The 22285-nt window shown below is 38.3% G+C and overlaps 1 protein-coding gene across 6 annotated transcripts in view; it reads right to left on the bottom strand.

Moving 5' to 3' along the window:
* Positions 1 to 22285, bottom strand: part of KIAA0232 (KIAA0232 ortholog) — an 82909-nt gene that overhangs the window by 33019 nt on the left and 27605 nt on the right. For all 6 annotated transcript variants that reach the window (XM_064488293.1, XM_064488291.1, XM_064488298.1 and 3 more), the window contains 2 exons: positions 19183 to 19682; positions 1390 to 1527 (listed from right to left, as the gene is read on the bottom strand). In XM_064488293.1, the coding sequence (XP_064344363.1) occupies positions 1390 to 1527; positions 19183 to 19413 (369 nt within the window). In that variant the 5' untranslated portion in view covers positions 19414 to 19682. The remainder of the gene's footprint in view (positions 1 to 1389; positions 1528 to 19182; positions 19683 to 22285) is intronic.

Genomic DNA, 22285 nt, shown 5'->3' with positions numbered 1-22285 from the left:
AAGGGGAGACTCTTTGGAAACTGAGGTTCAATTCAGTTCAAGAGAAATTGAGTACCTTTTACACAATCGGCGCTCACTGCTAGGCACCGGGAGCTGCAAAGATGGGTAACTCACAGTCCTGGCCCCCAAGGAGCACAGTGGAGGGAAGACAGGAGGTGGGGCGTGCACGAGGTTCCGTGTGCACGGGCCCGGGAGCCGGGCTCTTGCAGACAGCGCTGAGCAGGATGAGAACGCAGAGCTGGGAAGGGCTGCACAGACTTCAAGGCGTGTGTGACAGGTGGCAGTCAGACAGAATAAACTTCTGCAGATTACCACATGCAGCAAAGCTGCTTACTCCAACATGAGGCCATTAGATATTTAGTTTAGGAAGGAAGTTCCAGAGGTGGGAAGCCTCTCTAGATACCTTGTGTGAATCTTCTCAATTTAACTTTACATTATAAAGGTACTTAAAGCACACTATTTCAAACAGCATGGTGAAAGCAAAATAATTTTCTAAGTAGTTATGGTCTCAGAGATTATACCTTACAGTGAGTAATTCAGTAAGAATTCATAGTATTCATTTAAATAGGCAATTAAATTCTAAAACTATTGTTATTTCAGGATGCTGAAGGACATGAGAAATATTATATATGAAGTGTCAAAAGATCAATAAAATAATCTTACAATATTTTCTTAAAAACTAAAGCAGGGGAGGGTATAGCTCAGTGGTAAAGCACTTGCTTATTAGCATGCACAAAGTCCTGGGTTCAATCCCCAGTACCTCTATTAAAATAAATAAAAATCTAATTACCTTCCCCCCAAAACCAGAATTTAAAAAAAGAAGAAAAACCCCAAAATTATGAATCAAGCAAGTAGAGTGTTCTTAAATGTCAGAACTGCTATCTCAATTCTAGGAATATACCCAAAAGAAATAATATAGACCATGGAAAAAGCCACACATGAAAATATTCTAGACAGCATAACAAAAAGTCAAGAGCAAGCTACATATCCATTAATGCAGAGTATATTAGACTGCTATTAGAATATTATTTGATGAAATATAACTTAGCCACTAAAAAATATAAAGATAATACAGTAACAAAATGAAATACGTTAAATGGGAAAAATCTATATAATTTTTATCCTGTAATTAAAAGTCCATAAAAAATATAAAACTCAATATATAGATAGAAAAATGCTTTAAAAGAAGTGATAATGTTTATGTAGCAGTGGTAAGATAATGAGTAGTTTATTTTTCTAAGTTTCTTTTTAATCAAGATGTAGTAACCTACAATGAAAAAGAACATGAAAACAAATATATGTATGTATGACCAAAACATCATGCTGTACACCAAAAACTGAAGTCCCTCCTTTTTCTCCCCAAGTATTAGAAATCAAAGGGAAACTTACTTCATCAGAAGCAGATCGAAGACACTGGACAGCAGCCTGCTTTTTCATCTCTTCTAGAGTTAGGTCTGAGCACTTTTTCTTACTCTTTCCCCATTTCTTATAAGCTCCTTTTTCCCAGCCCAGGAAGATGTCATTCTCCTAAAATAAGATTGTACAAGTTTCAATGACCAACACTAAATAACAAACTTCAAACACTTATTATTTCCCACATACTTACACACATTCCCCTACCAAATATTTTCATTTACAACAGTACACACTAATAAAATGAGAGACCACAGAACACCGTCAGCCAGAGCACTTCAGGGTAGGTAATCCATTGGTCTGGTTATCTATTATTGAGATTATTATTAGATTATTATTTAGGATTTATGATCTCAATAACTCTGACCCACTTATGTTTATAGTAAATGCTCATAAATAATTCAGACATTTATATGTAAATTCAAGTATTATCATTTAAATTTCAGCATAAATTCTAAACTTCATACACAATTAAATGTCCTCTCTTCTGTACTTCCTACTCTTTAATAATGTGTTCATATTCTATCAGATTTTAACATTTAACACTTCAACGGCTCATTCCTATCTACAGAGTCTAAAAATCAACAGATATAAAATATTTTATATTAGTATTTTAAGCTTATTTTCCCCTTGATTGTATATGCCTGTCATAAAAACTAAGGAAATTTGAAAAGCAGGAAGAAAGCAAATCATCCAAGATCCTACCACCCAGCAAAAATTAGAACAATTTGGTCTGTTTGATTTGGTCTTTTTCATCTGCTCTAAAAAAACACATAGTTGAATTCACACTATTTGTACAATTTTGATTTAACTTCTACTGTAAACATTCCCCTTATGTTACTACAAATTCTTTGACTATATAATATTCCAAGATGTAGGCTTAGCTATTTCCCTAGACTGAGATTTTAGTATTTTTAATTGCTTTGCTACTTCATTTTGCCTTTTAAAAAGCGTTTCATTTGGTAAATTAAGATTAAAACCAGTGGACAGACAACAAGGAAAAAAAAACATTAGAAAGAAAGACAACAGCAAAATTAAGAAAATTACTTACTAGAGTATTTGGCCTACAGTGGGCCCTCAGGAAAGAGATACAAATGAACGAATGAGATGGAATAAAGCAGCAGCATAATAATAATTAAAAGAACTTTTAGGATCAAGTCAGATACCATCAACTGTCTAGCCAATTTTAATTTTGATCAAATACACAAAAATTACTTTCATGCCACCAAAGAGTGAGAGAAGGATCTCTCTCTCTAAACTCATCATAATTGACATACTTTTTTACTTAACTTCTTGGGCATGTTTGTAGATCTCATGAAACCAAAAAACATTTTCTGGCTGAGTGGTGTCAATTCCATTTTCCAAGGGAAAATGTGTCTGATGGCCAAGTAAGACCTATCAGTATATCTCCACTTATCTAAAGTGTTCGGCTGGATGGCAACTGAAACCTGCCATTTCTTACTATCGGTATCTTCTAGAGATAGGGCTTGTCCTTTACCAGGAACAGAGGACAGAAGCGTAACAATGTAGATTTGAAGCTTCCGAAGGCAGAGAAAAATGTTGTAATTTTCCTCTATTGTTCACAGTGTACAAAACAAAGAAGGTAGAAAAGTTCTGTGTAATTACTGAAAACAAGACTCCATTCTGTTTGAATTGCTGAGACTGGCTCTTTCTCCTCACGGAGCATTATAAACATGTTTCTCTACTGAAGCTGTACTAAAGCTCAGCAGAGTTAAAACACACATTCAAAGGTCCAAATAAAGTTTTATTATACGGACAGAAGGGACTTTCAAAATTCACATGGACACAAAGTCCTTCTGGAGGGCAGTCTGACAATGCAAATCTAAAATCTTAAACATGTATATGTACTTTTGACCAATAATTCTACTTCTGGGAATTTATCCTAAGGAAAAAAAATCCGCAAAGTGTGCACAGATTTAGCTACAGTGATGTTAATCATACAGCTGTCAATAACAGCAAACATGTAGAAACCTAAATGTCAGCTAAGGAGGGTGTGGCTAACTAAGCTACGATACGTCCAGGCAATAAGACATTACAGCCATCAGAGATTATGAAGTATATTTACTGACAGAGAGAGCTATGCACAATATACATAAGAGAAGTAGTTTATACCACAGTATGATCTCATTTTTGGTGCACACACACACCGACTACCATGCATTAAAATGTCTTGAGAGAAATGTACTAAGGGCCACCAAGGAGCTCATCTCTTGGTGAGCAGGAATAGGATACCTTAATTTTTCTTGTAATTCAGTCATACTCCTTTAACAGTCAAAAGCTGTTGTTTGTTTGTTTTAATGAAAACCTTGTAAGTCAAGAAGAGAAACGAGAAGAGTTCCTGTCCTCTCCACCTAGACAGGTATGTCGCACTCGCTTTGTTTGCTGTCCAGCATCTCTGTTTACACGTGGATATGGATTCATGCATTCATCCAGCAACCATGTCAGTGTCTTCTTTGTGGCACTAGGGGTTGTAACAATGACTACAACACAGTCCCTGGACACCACAGTCCACTGTGGAATAAAGACCTGGAAGCAAACAACTGTGGCACAGTCACTGGGATTACAGAAGTCTGCAGAAAGCACTTAGGAAACACCAAAGAGCCACACTCTATTCTTGGCCTGGTTGGTCGGCAAAGGCTTCCTACAGAAGGAGGAAGGGTCACTGAAGCAGAGTCTCAAAGAGTGAACAGAAGTTCGGGCCAGGGTGAGAGGGGAAGACTAGGCAGAAGAAACACCGTGCCGAAGCAAGGGATAGCAAACTTCTCCTGTAAGGGCCAGAGAGTAAATAACTTTATAGGCCAAGAGACAAATTAAGGATTCAATATAGGTACTTTTATCAAAAAAAGAGAAAACAAATTTTCACAATTATTTATTGCTAGAATCCAGAATATAATTCAGTACAATTTTTAATACAGGTCTACTAATGAGAAGAATGGAATTCTTTTGGGGTTGTGTGTGAGATAATAATGCTTAATTGGGGTTCAAATTAAGTGCTCTCTATCATCAAAATCAATTATGTTTATCTGTTTATGCTCATTTTTTAAATAACAGCTTTATAGACACAAAGTTCACATACCATAGAATTTACTTTTAATGTATACATTTCAGTGGCTTTTAGTATAATTCAAAGGGTTATGCAACAATCACAAATATCTAATTTTAAAACTTTTTTCATCACCCCTAAAAGCAGCACTGTACCCAGTAGCACTTACTTCCCATTCCTCTTCTCTCCAGAGTCACTGGTAAATACTAATTTGTTGTCTCTATGGATTTGCCTATGCTGGGCATGTCATAAATTATACACGTACTTTTGTGTCTGGCTTCTTTTGCTTAGCATAATGTTTTAAAGGCTCATCCACGTTGTAGTATGTATCAGTACTTCGTTTTCTTTTATGACTAACAGTCCACTGCATGGATATACCACATCTTTTTAATCGATTCATCTACTAATGGATGCCTGAATTGCTCCTACATTTTGGCTACTGTCAGTACGTAATACTGCTATGAACATTCATATACAAGTTTTTTATGGACACATTTTCCATCTTGTTGGTACATCCCTAAGAGTGGTCCTGCTGGATCACATGGTAACTCTATGTTCAACCTTTTGAAGAGCTACCAGGCTATTTTTCAAAGCAGCTACACCATTTCACAATCACACCAGCAGTGTCTGAGGGTTCTAATTTCTCTACATCCTCACCAACATTTGTTACTGTCTGTGTTTCTTATTTTAGCTCCAGCCGTCCTCGTGAGGATGAAGTGGTATCTCATCACGGTTTTGATTTCCCTAATGACTAATGAAGTTGAGCATCTTTTCATGTGCTTATTGGCCATTTATGTATCTTCTCTGGACAAAAGTCTATTCAAATCTTTTTCCCATTTAAGAATTATCTATTCTGAATACACATCCCATCTCAAATACATGATTTGCAAATATTTTATCTAGTTCTATGGGTTGGCTTTTCACTTTTTTGACCATGGCCTTTGAAGCATAAGTTTTTCATTGTGATGAATTTAATTTATCACATGTCTTCTTTGACTGCTTGTGCTTTGGTTTCTTATCTAAGAAATCACTGCCTCCTCTAAGACACAAGGATTTACTCTTCTCTTTAAGTTTTACAGTTTTAGCTCTTCCATCTACATCTATAATCCATTTTGAGTTAATATTTGTCTGTGGTATGACACAGGAGTCCATTCTTTTTACATGTGGTTACCCTGCTGTCCCAGCACCTTTTGTTGAAGACTGTTCTTTTCCCCACAACTGGAATAGTCCTGTTGGAAACCAAGTGACCAAAACTATAAAGGTTTATTTCTGGACTCTTAGTTCTGTTACATACATCTAGCCATATGTATGCCACTATCAAACTGTCTTGCTTACAGAAGCCCAGTAGTAAGTTTTAAAATTGGAAAGTGTGAGTCCTGCAAGTTTTTTTTCTTTTTAAAAATTGAATTATAGTCTGTTTACAATGTTGTATCAATTTCTGGTGTACAGTATAATGTTTCAGTCATACATACACATACATATATTTGTTTTCATATGCTTTTTTCATTATAGGTTACTATAAGATATTGACTATAGTTCCCTGTGTTATACAGAAGAAACTTGTATACTGATTTTATATATAGTAATTAGTATCTGTGAATCTCAAACTCCCAATTTATCCCTTCTCATCCCATTTTCCCCTGGTAAATAAGTTTTATTTTCTATGTCTGTGAGTATGTTTCTATTTTGTAATTAAGTTCATTTGTGTCTCTTTTTTAAGATTCCACATATGAGTGATATCATATGGTATTTTTCTTTCTCTTTCTGGCTTACTTCACTTAGAATGATGATCTCCAGGTCTATCCATGTTGCTGTAAATAGCATTTTATTCTTTTTTATGGCTGAGTAGTATTCCATTGTCATCTGGTGATGAACATTTAGGTTGTTTCCACGTCTTGGCTATTGTAAATAGTTCTTCTATGAACACTGGGGTTTATGTATCTTTTTGAGTTAGAGTTCCCTCCGGATGTATGCCACGGAGTGGGATTGCTGGATCATATGGCAAGTCTATTTTTAGTTTTTTGAGCCATCTCCATACTGTTTTCCATAATGGCTGCACCAAACTACATTCTCACCTTCAGTGTAGGAGGGGCTCCCTTTTCTCCATACCCTCTCCAGCATTTATCGTTTGTGGACTTTCTAATGATGGCCATTCTGACTGGTGTGACGTGATCCCTCACTGTAGTTTTGATTTGCATTTCTCTGACAATTAGTGACACTGAGTTTTTCGTGTGCCTATTGCCATTTGTATGTCTTCACTGCAGAATTGCTTATTTAGGTCTTCTGCCCACTTTTCCAACTTTGTTCTTGATTTCAAGATTCTCTTGGCTATCCTGGGTCCCTTGCATTTCCATATATGAATTTTAGGATCAGCTCTCCAATTTCTGCAACAAAGGCAGCTGGGATTCTGATAGAGAATGCCTTGAATCAGTACATCAGTTTGGGGAGCACTGCGGTCTTAACAATATTGTCTTCTAATCATGAACATGGGCTGTTTTTCCATTTATTAGGTCTTCTTTGATTTCTGTCAATGATGTTGTGTAATATTTAGTATGCAAGTCTTGCATTTATGTTAACTTTATTTGTAAGTATTTTATTCTTTTGATACTATTGTAAATGAAATTTTCTTAATTTCATTCCTTGTAAGTTTCTATATACAACACCATGTCATATGTCAATAGGGACAGTTATAGTTCTTTCTTTCCAATATAGATTTTTTTTTTCCTTAGCTAACCTCCCTGTTAATATGCTAATTTGTAAGATTTTATGTTATTTCATCTTTGAAAATGTTTTTCACACAGAGATAAATACTGCTAAATATTGATATTAATCCACAGGCATGGTTTACTGGAACATGTTAATTCTTTAGAAGGTATTTATGAATTCTGGTACATTCTTTCCTTACTATTTGCCTTTTCGCCTGTCATCATATTGCAGATCAATCACTCCCAAGCAAAAGTTAGGTGGAAGCTTCTCACTGAGCAGTAAATGGATTCTGAGATACAGACACTTCCTTTGCACTGTGCCAAGGTGTGAAAATGCTGCTGGAACTGCAGTTGACCTAGGACAACGTACTGTTGCAAACTGTGAGGAAATGGAGATTTTGCTTCTTGTTCTAACTTTTGACAAAATGAAAACGTATAAAACAACTTGACATTATCTGTGATTCAAATACTGTCAGCTGTTAGAGTGACTTTACCACATTATAAATTTTGCATATAAGTACTGTTTGCCTTGTAATTTTAGGCTGAATTCATTAAGAAACACCATCAAGTGTACAGAAAAAGCTATATAAACAACAGCATACTGGACAGACTTTTCTGCATTCCTCTTCCCACGTCTATTCAAGAGCTTCCTTATTCTTTTTCTGGCTTTGTGTACTGGGTGAATGTATGTATTGTGACTTACTTATTAACCATTAGCATTGAACTAATAATCAGATTTTAAAAGAATATAGTATTTAAAAAGCTCAAGCTATTTCTATTTCACTTGTTGCATTTTTAGTCTTCTGTGCTATACTAATTAAAAGTCCATGTAGACATAAACATATAATATTAGGTATGTGCCAAATATTTCCTCAGTAAACTCAGTGAATCAAGTATGGTTTTTTAAAAGTCATAATCTTAAAGATAGAATACAATCATCAACTACCAAAAGAAGACACGGCTAAAGAACTTCTCAGCCTACGAGCCTATCATCAGGTGCTTTTCCAGACACTAACTGCTGTGAGGTAACATAAGGCTGAAGTTTTGATCGACTTTCTCTCGCTGTCTTCTATGAAAAAGGAAATTGGGAACTGGAGGAAGAAAAAGAACACAACATTCTGAAATACAGCTGGGATCAGTGACATCTGCTATTCGCTGCTCAGCACCCACCCCCTGCCTCCCACACCTTCCCGTTAACAGCGTCCTGAAAAACCAAAACCACTAAGTGTTTGAATGGGACTAATGCCACCCCCATCTGGGCCCTAATCAGCTTAATGCAAATCAGCATGTTTCATCCCTTTGGCCACGAAGATTGGCTCAGAGAGAGGCATGGGACCAATCAGAAATGAGCACTTGAAAATGAGACACCCCTCCACCACAAGATTTTTGCTGGGAATGTAGGGAACACATCCTCTGGACAGTGTGAGAACAGGATGCAGAGAATGCTGTGCTCGATGACTGCCCTCCACCCCCCCGGAGTGGATGCAGAACAAGTTGGCAGAGGGAGGCAGTCAGAGAAGCAAAGAGGACACCCCAGGGGCACTGTGAAGCTCTGAACTGAATCAGGCTGGGGCCAGTCCTAATTCTGGACTTTTAGTGATGTGAGACTTTTTTTTTCTGCCCTAGAGGCCAATTTAAGCCAAAATCTTTGGTTGCTTGTGAATGAAAGATATAGGTAAAATTTGAAGAAAGGCCTCAATAATAAATTCACTTGTCACTGCTCAAAGAAACTGTAAATTGCCTCTAAAAAAGGAGTAGCACCAAATAAGCACAATTCAGGTTAAGTACATCCACTGTTTTTTCCTATTAGTACTTCAGCCAACAGTGACAAATTCCTCACCGGCCTCCCTACCTTCAGCTGCCCAGCCAGCTTACCCACCACCACTCATGCCCTCTGGTACAGCTGGTTAAATATAGCAGTGGGTCTCTTTGCCTCCGGGACTAAAATATCAATCCCTCGCAGAGTGTATCAGGTTCTTCCGAATAGAATCGGTTTCCTGCTGGCCTTGCTCACTCTAATCTCCTCCCACTCCCTCACTACACTCCTCTGGCCCCACATCATCAGGCCCCTTCCTGTTTCTGTGACCTTGCATGCACCCTTCTTTTCTTCTTCCTTCAAGGCTGTTCAACTGTTATCTCCTCTGCATTCCCGCTGCCACCGTCCCCCACGCACAGTGTCCCAGGCTTGGCACAGGCAGAGCGCTTTACAGATTCCAAATCTAGCGCTGTCCCTCAGTCCTGGTGCCTGCCTCGGTGTTCGGCATGTCATGATGCTCATGAGGTGAGTAAAAAACCAGAAATGTGCATTAAATGCAGTATTTATGTCCAAAACATTTTCTCTATTTCATGAAAAGATTTTATCAAAGTACCATTTTTCAACAAATGACACTGGGAAAACTAGATATCCACATTTTAAAGAAAGAAATTGGACTCATTACATTGCGTATACAAAAATTAACTCAAAATGCATCAAAAGCTGTAACTGTAAAACTCTTGGAAGAAACACAGGGCAAAGCTTCATAGCACTGGTTTTGGCAATGAGTTCTCGGATACGATACCAAAAGTACAGGAAACAAAAGAAAAATTAGAAAAACTGGGCTTCACGAAAATTTAAATTTTATACACTGAAAGACACTATGAAGAGTGAAAAGGCAATCTACAGGATGGGAGAAAATACTGCAAATCATGTATCTGATAAGGGGTTAATATCCAGAACCTAGAGACGTTGTTCGTATAGTGGTGGGTATAGCTGCCTCCCAGAACCTAGACAGAACTAAAACTCAACAACAACAAAACAACCAGATTTAAAAAATGGAAAAGAACTCAAAAGTCTCCAAAGAAGATATGCAAACGGCCAATAAACACACAAAAGATGCTCAGCAACACTAATCATCAGAGCAAACACTGAGATACCCTTCGTACCAATTAGGATGGCTACTATTTAAAACAAAAAATGAAAAACAAAACAAAAAAACCCCCAGAAAATAAGTGTTGGTAAGGATGTGGCAAATTGGAATCCTGTGCATTACTGGGGGGAACGGAAAATGGTGCAGCTAGTGTCAGTTCCTCAAAAAATTAAAAAGAGAATTAAGAATTACCAAATGATCCAGTAATTCCACACCTGGATATATAACCCCATAACTGAAATCGGGGTCTTGAAGAGGTATTTGTACACCACGTTCATAGCAGCATTGTTCACTACAGCTAAAACATGGAAGGAACACAAGTGTCCACTGATGGGACAGATAGATAAGCAAAATGTGGCATCATCCACATGACAGAATATTATTCGGCCTTTAAAAAGGAAATTCTGACACGTGATACGACATGGATGAATCCTGAGAAGACATTATACTAAATGAAATAAGCCAGTCACAGAAAGACAAATCCTGTGTGATTCCACTGATATGAGGTACTTAAGAGCTACTGAAATCATAAAGACAAAAAGTACAACGGTGGTTGCCAGGGGCTGGGGGAGAGCAGAATGGGGAATTATAAAGTTTCTGCTTTACAAGATGAAAGGAGATGGTGGTGGTGGCTGTACAACATTATGAGTGCACATAATACCACTGAACTATGCACTTAAAAATGGTTCAGATGGTAGACCTTAGGTTGTGTGTATTTTATCACAATAAAAAAATGCTGGGGGGAGGTGGTGAGGGAGAAACTGCAGTACCTTCTCCGAGGGGCAGGCCCAGTGTGTAGCTGTGGCATCTGCACTCACCTCCATCATGTCCCATACAGCTGAGAAAGAAGCATCCATCTATTCATTTCTCTACTAAATATCTGAGCATCTTCTACATCCCAAAAATTGTCATAAGGGCTTGGAATACAGGGGGAAACATGGCAGACAATGTCCCTAGCTTCATGAAATACACATTCCAGCAGATGTGATGTACAAATAAATGTAAAACATCACAGATCATCATTAATTCCAGGTGGTAACAAGTGTTATGAAAAAAAATAAAGTAGGAAAGCCATGCTACCCAAAGCAATCTACAGATTTAATGTGATCCCTATCAAATTACCCAGGACATTTTTCACAGAACTAGAACAAATAATCCCCAAATTTATATGGAATCCAAAGACTCAGAATTGCCAAAGCAATACTGAAGAAAAAGAACAAAGCTGGAGGCATAACCCTCCCAGACTTCAGACAGTACTACAGAGCTACAATAATCAAAACAGTGGGGTCTGTCACAATGGATCCATGGAACAGCACAGACAGCCCAGAAATAAACTCACACACCTATGGTCAATTAATCTTTGACAAAGGAGGCAAGAATACACAATGGAGAAAAGACAGTCTCTTCAGCAAATGGTGTTGGGAAAGCTGGACAGCCGCATGTATATCAATGAAGTCAGAACACACACCATACACAAAAATAAACTCAAAAGGGCTTAAAGACTTACATATAAGACAAGACACCATCAATTGCCTAGAAGAACACATTGGCAAAACATTCTCTGACATGAATTGTAGCAATGTTCTCGTAGGTCAGTCTACCAAGGCAATAGAAATAAAAGCAAAAATAAACAAATGGGACCTAATTAAATTTTTAAGCTTTTGCACAGCAAAGGAAACCATAAATAAAATGAAAAGACAACCTATGGACTGGGAGAAAATATTTGCAAACAATGTGACTGACAAGGGCTTAATCTCTAAAATATACAAACAGCTCATACAACTCAATAACAAAAAAACACACTGCCCAATCAAAAAATTGGCAGAAGACTTAACGACATTTCTCCAAAGAAGACATACAGACATCCAATAGACACTAAAATGACCATCAATGTTGCTGATTATTATTACATAAATGCAAATCAAAAGTACAATGAGGTATCACCTCACATCAGTCAGAATGGCCATCATTAAAAAGTCCACAAACAATAAATGCTGGAGGTGAGAAGAAAAGGGAGCCCTCCAACACTGTTGGTGGGAATGTAATTTGGTGCAGCCACTATGGAAAACAGCATGGAGAGTCCTTAAAAAACTAAAAATAGAGTTACCATATGATTCAGTAATCCTACTCCTGGGCATGTATCCGGAGGGAACTCTCTAATTTGAAAAGATACACACACCCCAACGTTCATAGCAGCACTATATACAATGGAAGCAACCTAAATGTCCATGGACAGGTGACTGGATAAAGAAGTTGTGGTATATTTATATAATGGAATACTGCTCAGCCATAAAAAATAATGAAATAATGCCATCTGCAGCAACATGGATGGACATAGAGATTATCACACTAAATGAAGTAAGTCAGACAGAGAAAGACAAATATATGATATCACTTATAATGTGGAATCTAAAAAAGATGATACAAATGAGCTTATTTACAAAATACAAACAGACTCACAGACATAGAAAACAAACTTATGGTTACCACAGGGGAGGGGTGAGGAATGAATAAATTGGGAGTCTGGAATTAGTGGATACAAACTACTATATATAAAACAGATAAAAAAGGTTCCACTGTTTAGCACAAGGAACTATATTCAAAACCTTGTAATAACCTAAAACGATAAAAAATGAAAAAGAATATATACATATATATGTGAATCACTATGCTGTACACCAGAAACTAACACTGTAAATCAACTATATTTCAATTTTTCAAAAATCACAAGAAAAAAAAAAGTTTCCAAGTCCTGAATTCTTGACTAGTTCTTAAGAGTACTCTGACCAACCAGCCAAATGTAGACAGATTTTAGAGCCCACTATAACCAGATCTAATTCACAGAGTCATCTAGTGACTAAAGAAAATGAACCGTTCAGTAACACGGTATTTTCCAGATGGCACAATTTTAAATCTCACCCACTAGCAGTCTTGATTTAGTAAATATTTCTTCAGAAATAAAAATAAAGAAAGTAGGAAAGAGGACTGAGATGAAAGGTTTCTTTGTAAATGTCAAAGACGGAGGATAAGACAAGCAAAATGAAAACCAAACTAAACAAGTAAACAAATGAATACACTCTTTTAAAAAGTAACTGGTGGTCAATCCATAAAAGAAAAAAAATAGGTAAGTTGAACATCATTAAAATAAAAACTGCTGTGTGAAAAACAATGTTAAAAGGATTAGAAGACAAACCACAGGCTGGGAGAAATTTTTGCAAAAGACACTTCTGATACAGGATTGTTATGCAAAACACACAAAGAACTCTTAAAACCCAGTTATCAGAAAATAACGTTTCTTTTTTTTTTTTTTTTTAAAAAAAGGCCAAAGACCTCAAAGCAGATATACAGATGGCAAATAAGCATATAAAAACATGCTCCACACCATATGCCATCAAGGAAATGCAAATTAAAATGACAAGATACCACTACCACCTTTAGAACAGCCAAAAACTAGAACAGTGACAACACCAAATGCTGGTGAGGACGTGGAGCAGGAGAACTCTCACTCGCTGCTGGTGGGAATGCAGAATGGTATGGACACTCTGGAAGGCAGTATGGACGTTTCTTACAAACAAAACATACATTTACCACTCAGCTCAGCAATCAGGCTCCCTGGTATTTACCCAAAGGAGCTGAAAACTCATATCCACACAAAAAAACTGCACATACATGTTTACAGCAGCTTCATTCATAATTGCTAAGCTTGGAAGCAACCAAGATGTCCTTCAGTAGGCGATGGATAAATAAACTGTGGTCCATCCGGACAGGGAACGTCACTCAGCACTAAAATGAGATGAGCCAGCAAGGCGTCGAGAGTCACAGAGGGACCGCAAATACGTATTACTCAGCGACAGAAGCCAATCTGAAAAAGCGACAATACTGCATGATTCCAACTCTGTGACGTTCTGGAAAAGACAAACTATGGAGCCATTAGGAAGATCAGCAGGCACCAGGGGTTCGTGGAGAGGGAGGGACGAAGCGGTGGAGCACGGGGGATTTGAGGGCAGTGAAACTGCTCTGTGTGATACTATAATGGTGGACACATGTCATTATACATTTGTCCAAACCCACATACCCCGCAACACCAAGAGTGACCCCTCCTGTAAACCATGGACTTTGGTGACAATGACGTGTCAATCAGGTTTGTTGACTGTAACAAGGTACCACTCTGGTGGGGGATGTTGATGGCAGGGAGGCTGTGCATGCATGTGGGCAGGCGGTATAGGGGAACTTTGTACCTTCCTCTCAGTTTTACTGTGAATCTAAAATTGCTCTAAAAAAAATTAAGTATTTAAAAAAAAAAAAGTAACTGGCAGCAGATCAACTCTCCTGCCCAGACTAACCAGAAAAGATAATATATAAAACCAAACCAAACACACAACACCTGTGCTATGGCATCAGCGACCTGCTGACGCACCCAGGCCTTGAGAAGACCAGGAGGGGCAGCTGCTGGTACAGGGGCACTGACACCTGAGGCTGCTTTCTCCCTGGGGAAATGTACCCAATTCCTGGCCTGCGGCAAGAGGCTGAGAAAACTCCGGCACTTTTAAGAGGCAAAGAAACCAGTGGCACTGGGGGCAGTCTCTCAGGGCTGGAAGCAGAAACTAGCGATGTAGGAGTCAGGATCTCAGAAAAAGGAAGGAGTGAAAAACAGAAGCCATAGCCTGCTGATTCCCCTCTGGACATGGGAGGAGTTCTAAAGCTGTGCAAGGCATAAGGGGGGCTTCTGTGTTGATGGAATGTTATATTTATTTTTCTGGGATAATTACATATATATGAGCTTTGTGCAAATTCACAAAAATTCGTGATGCCAAGAATATTAAAATATAAACAGATAAGAAACGTTTTCGTAAACTCTTGGATGGTGGTTTTAATGTAACTGGTTCTAAAGGAAAACTAGGAATGTCTGGGGTTACATATGACTGCCATAGTGAACAGAAGTCCCACTTTCCTAAAATAACTCTTCCTACTCACGACAGATTATGAGGAACTTGCTGTTGACCATCAACCTCAAGGCAAAAGTTAACTCCCATCGTTCAATTACAGTTCTACTAGGGCTTCCCTTGTAGCTATTTTAAGTAAGATTACAAAATAGTTTGAAATAATGTAACATCAATCTTCTAAGAGTTACAGGGCCCAGGCTTAATGCTCCGAGTCTCTGGGCAACGCACACCACAGTGTTTGCTGCTCACTTTTACTCCATATGGACTCAACTCATAGTTTAGCTGTGAACTGAGAAGACGAACTTTCCCCACCTCTAAAAACCACACTGCATTAGAACACAGTAAATCAATTCCAAATAGGTTCTCAAGTTTTCCTTTAGAGTAGAATGTTTTTATGTTATTCATTCAATAACTATTGGTTACATATGAAAGCCAACAAAAACAAAAACAAAAACAAAACTCTCTGATATAAAACATGGGCACAGGATTTGGGTCTGACAGACAGGAGTTTAAATCCTGACTCATTACTAACCACATGGCCTCAGGCAGGCACCTAACCTCTCTGAACATACAACTCCAGGTGAGCGAAAACAGGGAACACCATTTGTCTTGGAGATGAGGCATGAAGACAGAACAAAGCAGTCCTTATGTATTAAATGGCCAGCTCTGCACTTGGCCTATGATAGTGTTCTCTAACAGCAGGGCTATTAATTTTAAAAAGATTGCATTGCGGCACTGCGGCAGAAAGCTAACTACTCAATGTACGTGGGGAACTGAATTAGAAAAATTACCATCAAAGTAATGATTCAGGCGGAAGCCACCTATGGATGGCAAAGTCAGTCTCTCCGCACAGGTCAGTTGATAACTACACGGAGAAGTGTGTGGCTTTACGGTGTAGAAACCTGGCTGCCACCATCTGAACCGAAGTCAGAGTCGCCAAGAATGAATCAGATCCTCAATAAAAAAAAAAAAATTTTTTTTTAAAAATGAATGAATCAGACTGACGTAGTGTGCTGTCCACTGCGATGCACAGAAAAGAAACTCATCGCTTGTGTAATGTTACTGCCATAAATGCATAAGTTGACTCTAAACAGGAAGAAACATCAGACAAACTCAAAATAAGGGATGTTTTGCAAAATAACTGGCCTATATTCTTCAAAAGTGTCAACAGTGTCAAAAGTGTCAGTGAGACGCAAAGGAAAGATGAGGAACGATTCTAGATTAGAAGAAATTAAAGAGATGTGACACTGAATGAAGTCAATGCACGATCCTTGATGAGAGAAGAAGTCAAAATGGAGGAAGTCATTGGGACAAGAGACAAAAACCAAACACTGATGGAACGTCAGATAATAATGTGCACTGTTCATTTCCTGAACTTTATAATTGTACTATGGCTATCTGAGAGAAAGTCTCATCTTAAGAAAAAAATATGATTTATTTAGGAGAAACAGGCAACAAAAGGAGAGGAGAGAAATAGAGCAAAAGTGAAAAAATACTGGCAATTGCTGACTGAGTGAAATTCTTTGTCCTATTCTTCTGATGTATGAAATTATTTCACAAAAGAAGTTTAAAAAAGTTTTTAAGATGAATATATGATTCCTGCCCATAAGGATCTTATAAACTACTGGGAAAGATAATACATTCTAACAAGTGTAATGAAGGGCTCTACAGTAGAAAAGCAATCAAGTTTGGAAGAAGACACTGTTTTCATTGGGAACTGTCACAAGGAGATTCACAGAGAAAGGTGACCTGGGCCTTGAAGGATAGGCTAGAAAAGTAGTTTATATTTACATTAAAAATGACATATAGTGAATTCTTGATTTATCTGAAATACAGTTACCAGAGTATTGTAATCTTGATCCAAATAAAAAGAATTTGTGGAAATAAAACCACTGTGACCCAATCATAATACCTGCATATTGGAAGGCAATTGTTCTCCAGAACCACGCAGTCATCTGCCGATGCCACCATTGCATTTACAACCCTGCCCAAATCAGAAGTCTACACATAACTGTTTGTTATTCAGCCTCAACCAAGGCCAGGGCCTCCTGAGCTGTACGTACTTCCTACCCAATTATCCCAAGCGGCGAAGACCAAAGTACAAAACCTGCTTCTTAGAATTCAAGAGCTGTGTGTGTGTTTCTTTTAACCAAAACTAGGAAAAGCCACGAATTCAACGTGGCCGATAAGGCCAGTACTTGAAGCAATGGCCTTACTATTATTAGCCATTTGCAAGTCAAGGTTAGACTAACTTAAGGACTGAGGGTTAAGATGTGAGGAAACAGACACCTGAAGTGGGAGCAATTTGGCTTCCAACCGAGGGGCGAAGCCACCATAACTCTGATCCAGGGATCAGGAAAGGTGGTGAGCATAACCGTTAGCTGGAGTCTGAATCACAGAGGGTAAGCTCAGACCCTCCCTTGGCTGTATGTCCTGACTACTCTTTTGGGGGGACACAGTGAGCACATCCTCGTCCACCAGTGGTAAAGTTATGCAGGGGCTAACTCACCCTTAGCTCAGCTCCTATGAAAACAGTTGTTATCTTCAATTTGACCTTCCCCATCAGCGTGGGACTCGGCACTCTGCTACCCTGGGCTGAGGGGAAAAGTACTTTAGGGGCCTTCTATTTCCCTGTGGATTCTCCTTGTAACTCTAGACATGTTCTGTTTTCACTAAGCTTTATCTGTCCTGTGTCCTAAAAGACAAATCAGAACTTTGGAGGGAGGATCAAACACAGCTGGGCACCGGTAGCTGCCAAGACCCCTCACCGCACCCCCTACAGCTAGTAGAGAAACCGATTCTCATCAGACAAGTGTAGAACTACAATCTTAACAGGAGGCCTACGTTTCAGCCCTTTTGCAACGACCTAAAGCACCCAGCATATAAATTTCTTGTGCCAACAAATCTATTGGTGTTGATGAAGTATTAAAGGCTGATATTTTAAAATACAATTAAAAGAAATGAGAAGTCTTATTAGAATCCAACTAAAATACTATTCATTTCCTATAAGTACATGTTTTTAACTGAAGTACATGATTTTTGAGTTACGAGAATTATCTTCCTCAACTCTGGAAATAAAAACTTCTTCCATGTTGGCAGATTTAACATTTCACTTGCCCCTGAAGGAAAGATGATGGAAAATAACAGACCTCTGGTAATACGGACCACCAAAACAGCACATTTTCTGATTATGAGGTTTTAAGTCAACCCCCTCAAAACCATACCTGATCCAATTCTCACCAGCCAGAGCAATAAGCAACCTGGAAGCAGGGAAAATGTGGCTGTGTCCAGCCAGAAAGGATGAGAAACACCAGCAGGGAAATATCCTCTGCACAACTGCCAGGTGACAAATGGTAAGCGTGCTGAGAGCCCCAATGTATTTACAGGGCTCTGCGGCTTCTCTGTGGTTTGGAAGGGCAAAGCCAGTTTCTTCTGTGAATGAAACTTTGTTCCTGCTTTCAGTGTTAGTAACAATGGTTTAAAACAACAACAACAAAAACTGCCCACAGAAAACTTTTATCTGAAATTTCTACCCAGAGGTCACCCAGATCCCATTCATCCAGTGTTGAGGACTCTGCTCCCTCTGGCAAGCCTGACTTTCAGCAGCTCCTCTTGGAAAGGGAGCCTGAAGTTGAGATCTTTTCAAGAACCTAGATTTGGTTGCTTTCTTTACTTTAAACTCAGCATCTCGGCAGGTCAAATGTATAATCGCCAATTTAAAGTTACGTGCTTTACCAAACTTTTAAGTCTGCTGATTTGAAACACACACTTTGATTAATAAGCAGTTTATCATCACTCTTGCAGATAAAATGAAATATTAAACTTCAGAATGTTAAGAAGTGTAACAGACACAGTGATTATGACGTGTGATTTTCCTCAGCAGCAGCAGCCCCGTTTGGAGCAGCGCTACTCAGAGGCGGCTGGTGATCACACAAGTACCGTCTATGTAGTCAACACTGAGAAAGTCTCAAAGATGACTGAAATAAACAGTGTGCTTGTGACACAGCTCATTCACATCACTGACAGCTTAAGTTCGTGGACCACAGCCATCTGCAACCCTGTTGTAGAATATGAAAGCACTCTCTGAAGAAAAATGCAGACATGTAGACACAATCATGAATTCTCACAAAACATTTAACATGTGTAAATACCTGTTCCTGCAGGTCGTAGTCATAGCTGTCATGCAGCAGAAGACTGAGGACATAGCGAGTGTAGATCATGGCATCAATGCCACATTTCTCTAGCTCTTGTCCTAGCCAGGTCTGCACTGGACCCAAAGCATGAAGCAGAGACATTTCAGAAGCAGGTACAGGGCCTGGAGAAGAGCCTGAGGAGCTTCCAGATGGTAAACCACCCACGACAACAGTACAGACAGGGCGCATGAACTTAGGTTGCTGACATCCTTAAAAGCGGGAGCATTTTCTGCAGTTGATGTTCTGTTGGTATCTGGAGGGGATTTTCACTCCAGTAAAAAGGAGAGATGCTGAACATCTAGGATGAGCATTTATTTTTGCTAGCAGTCAGCCATCTAGAACTGAATCTCCATCTTTAGGCATGACCAATGACTCAGCATCCTGATAGCAACACACATGTAGATGTGATTTTCTACTTTAGTTTCACATTGAGGCCTAATGTAAGTTTTCAGCAGAACCTGTAAAGACAAGAGAGAAAAAAGGTATGCCTTATGTATAGATATAATTAAATTATTGATCTTCTGAAAAAATCCAAATGAACTGTTTTCTCTTTATTAAAATACCTTTGGTATCTTAGAATGCTGATTTTTTTAAAACTCTGCTAAGCTATGACTCACGTGTATCATAGAAGCCATCCTCTCAAAGTGTACAATCCAGCGGCTTTCACTGTGTATACAACGTTGTGCAGCCACAGTAACAGTTCCAGAACATTTCCCAAAACATTCTCTCCTAAAAGAAACCCCATCTCCACTGGCGGCGCCCTTCCCACGCCCAGCCCCCGGCAACCACTCACCTGCAGTCTGCCTCCACAGACCTGCCTATTCTGAAAGCTTCATATAAATACAATCCTACAATAGGTGGAAAAAACTCTGATTTTTTTTTTTTTACTATAATCTTTGACATTTTAAGCTAAGTGACATTTTAAACTTTTAAAAGCTTAATATAATTTAAAACTGAGGAAAATCCAGAAACGTGTGCTCGGCGCTGTGCTGGACTGTGCTGATGTTCACCTGGCTGCATCTCAAGAGACTGAACTAGCAAAATCTTCCCTGCTCTGCTGAAAGAACTTACCTGGTAACAAATCATTAGTTCATTTTTAAGTATAACAGAAATAAGCAGTAATTTCACTGAAACACTGGTAAAAATAATTAGTCCCCTAAATTCAAGTTTTACATAGGTAATCAGTTATTTTGTATGGCTAAAAACTCTGGACTGCTCATCATCTATTTCATAAAAATTAAGGTGAAACATGGACTTGTCTTATAGCTCTGCCATGCTGTAGTATTATATATCTATTGTCATTTTTTTCTTGTATGTATCTGGGTTGACGTTCCGATTACTTGTGATAGATGCCATTCTTAATTTAATAGCTTTTCCTGCTAAATAAACATGCTTTCAATATGTCAAACTAATCTAATAATGGCCTTATTAAATCATAATCTTCTTTATGCTAGAGTTCTGATTAATCTATACCACCAGAACACGAAAACTAACAGCGATTCCTAAATCTCACAGAATCAGCTTTTGCATGAATTTTAGCAGAGGACCATCAAAAATGACTTTTTAAAAAGTATTAATAATTATTTTTAGTAAAAGCGGCAAGTCAGAAAGATACTTTTCACCAAAGATTTAAGACTCAGTTTCTTGCATTTTCCCTAGAACTACCTACTAAATTTTACATACATTAAATATAAAGAAAATGTTTATTAAACCCACCACAGGACCAAGTTACTAGATTAATGTATCATTAACATATATCCTGCTACTTTCTAAAAATCTTCTCTATCACACTATCTTTTCTGAATTATGAAAATCAGATAAACTGAAGCAAAAATTTTCTATAATTTTTACTTGCTGAAAATTTCCAACTGACTTGCAAAATTAAAACCCTTTCCATAAATTCTTTGGTGTGTTTGGATCTCAGGATGCCAGACAGATCAACAATTAAATAATACATTTAATGCTGGGGACATCACTTGAAGCAAGGTGACAAGCTGGTACTCATTCAATGAAGATCCACCAAGACAATGAGGAGACTTGAAGCAACGGCCAAAAGAACTACGTGAGAGTCTAAGGCAGCTGGAGTTCACAGGAGAAAGTACCAGAGAGGAGAGAGCTGCACAGAGAAAGAACACCAGAGGTCTGCAAAGGGTTGCTCTTAAGCATTCAGCAGAGTGTTAATCAGGGCTTGCATGTGAGGAACCAGCCAAGGCACAGGAAAGGATCACCATAAAGGAAAGCAGGGAACAGGACCTGAGGCTCAGCATGGCTGGACGGTGCCTGCTTCCCAGCAGCCAGACTGGAAACCCCCCAAACCAGGACACACAAGGCAGAGCACTCAAAAGGTCTGCTCTTAGTGTTGAGGAAGAGCTAGCTCTATACCAAACACTGCTCCTGTTCGCCTGACAAATCTTAAAAGTAAGGCCCTAAAGAATCAAACTGTTTCCAAGCAATTTCACTATGGTCCCAGAACAACGCTCAAGAAATTTATAGGAATACAAAACTATCTACCACATAAAATTCCTAATGTTTGGCATTCAATCAAAAATTAGCAGGTATGCAAAGAAGTGAGATATGAAGGGAGTGGAAATGAAAAAAAGAAATTAATTGAAACCAATCCAAAATTGACACAAAAGTTAGAATTAGCAGGAAAAGACTTTAAAACAGTTATTATGACTACATTCATGTTTGAAAAGTAGAGAATGAAAGATATAAAATCAAGTATTTAAAGATGAAAACCACAATGTCTGAGATTAAAAATATAGGATTGTGATTAATGGCAGATTAGACATGTGAGTAGAAAAGACCACTGAATCTTAAAACCACAAACACACACACACACACACTACATAAAATCAAATAGAAGAATTTTTAAAAATTAACAATGTTTCAGTGATCTGTGTGATAACTTTAAGAAATCTAACATGTAACTGAAAGAAAGAAGGGGACAGAAAAAAAAAATCTGAAAGAATAATGCCAAAATTTTTCCAAAATTGATGAAAACTAAAACACAGAGGTCCAAGAAATTCACTGAATTTAAGCACCAGAAACATGTAGAAAT

The sequence above is a fragment of the Camelus dromedarius genome, chromosome 1, assembly GCF_036321535.1.
Source record: "Camelus dromedarius isolate mCamDro1 chromosome 1, mCamDro1.pat, whole genome shotgun sequence".
Lineage (NCBI taxonomy): Eukaryota > Metazoa > Chordata > Mammalia > Artiodactyla > Camelidae > Camelus > Camelus dromedarius.
Note: the sequence above shows the minus strand (reverse complement) of the source record. Positions and strands in the feature narration are given on the sequence as shown.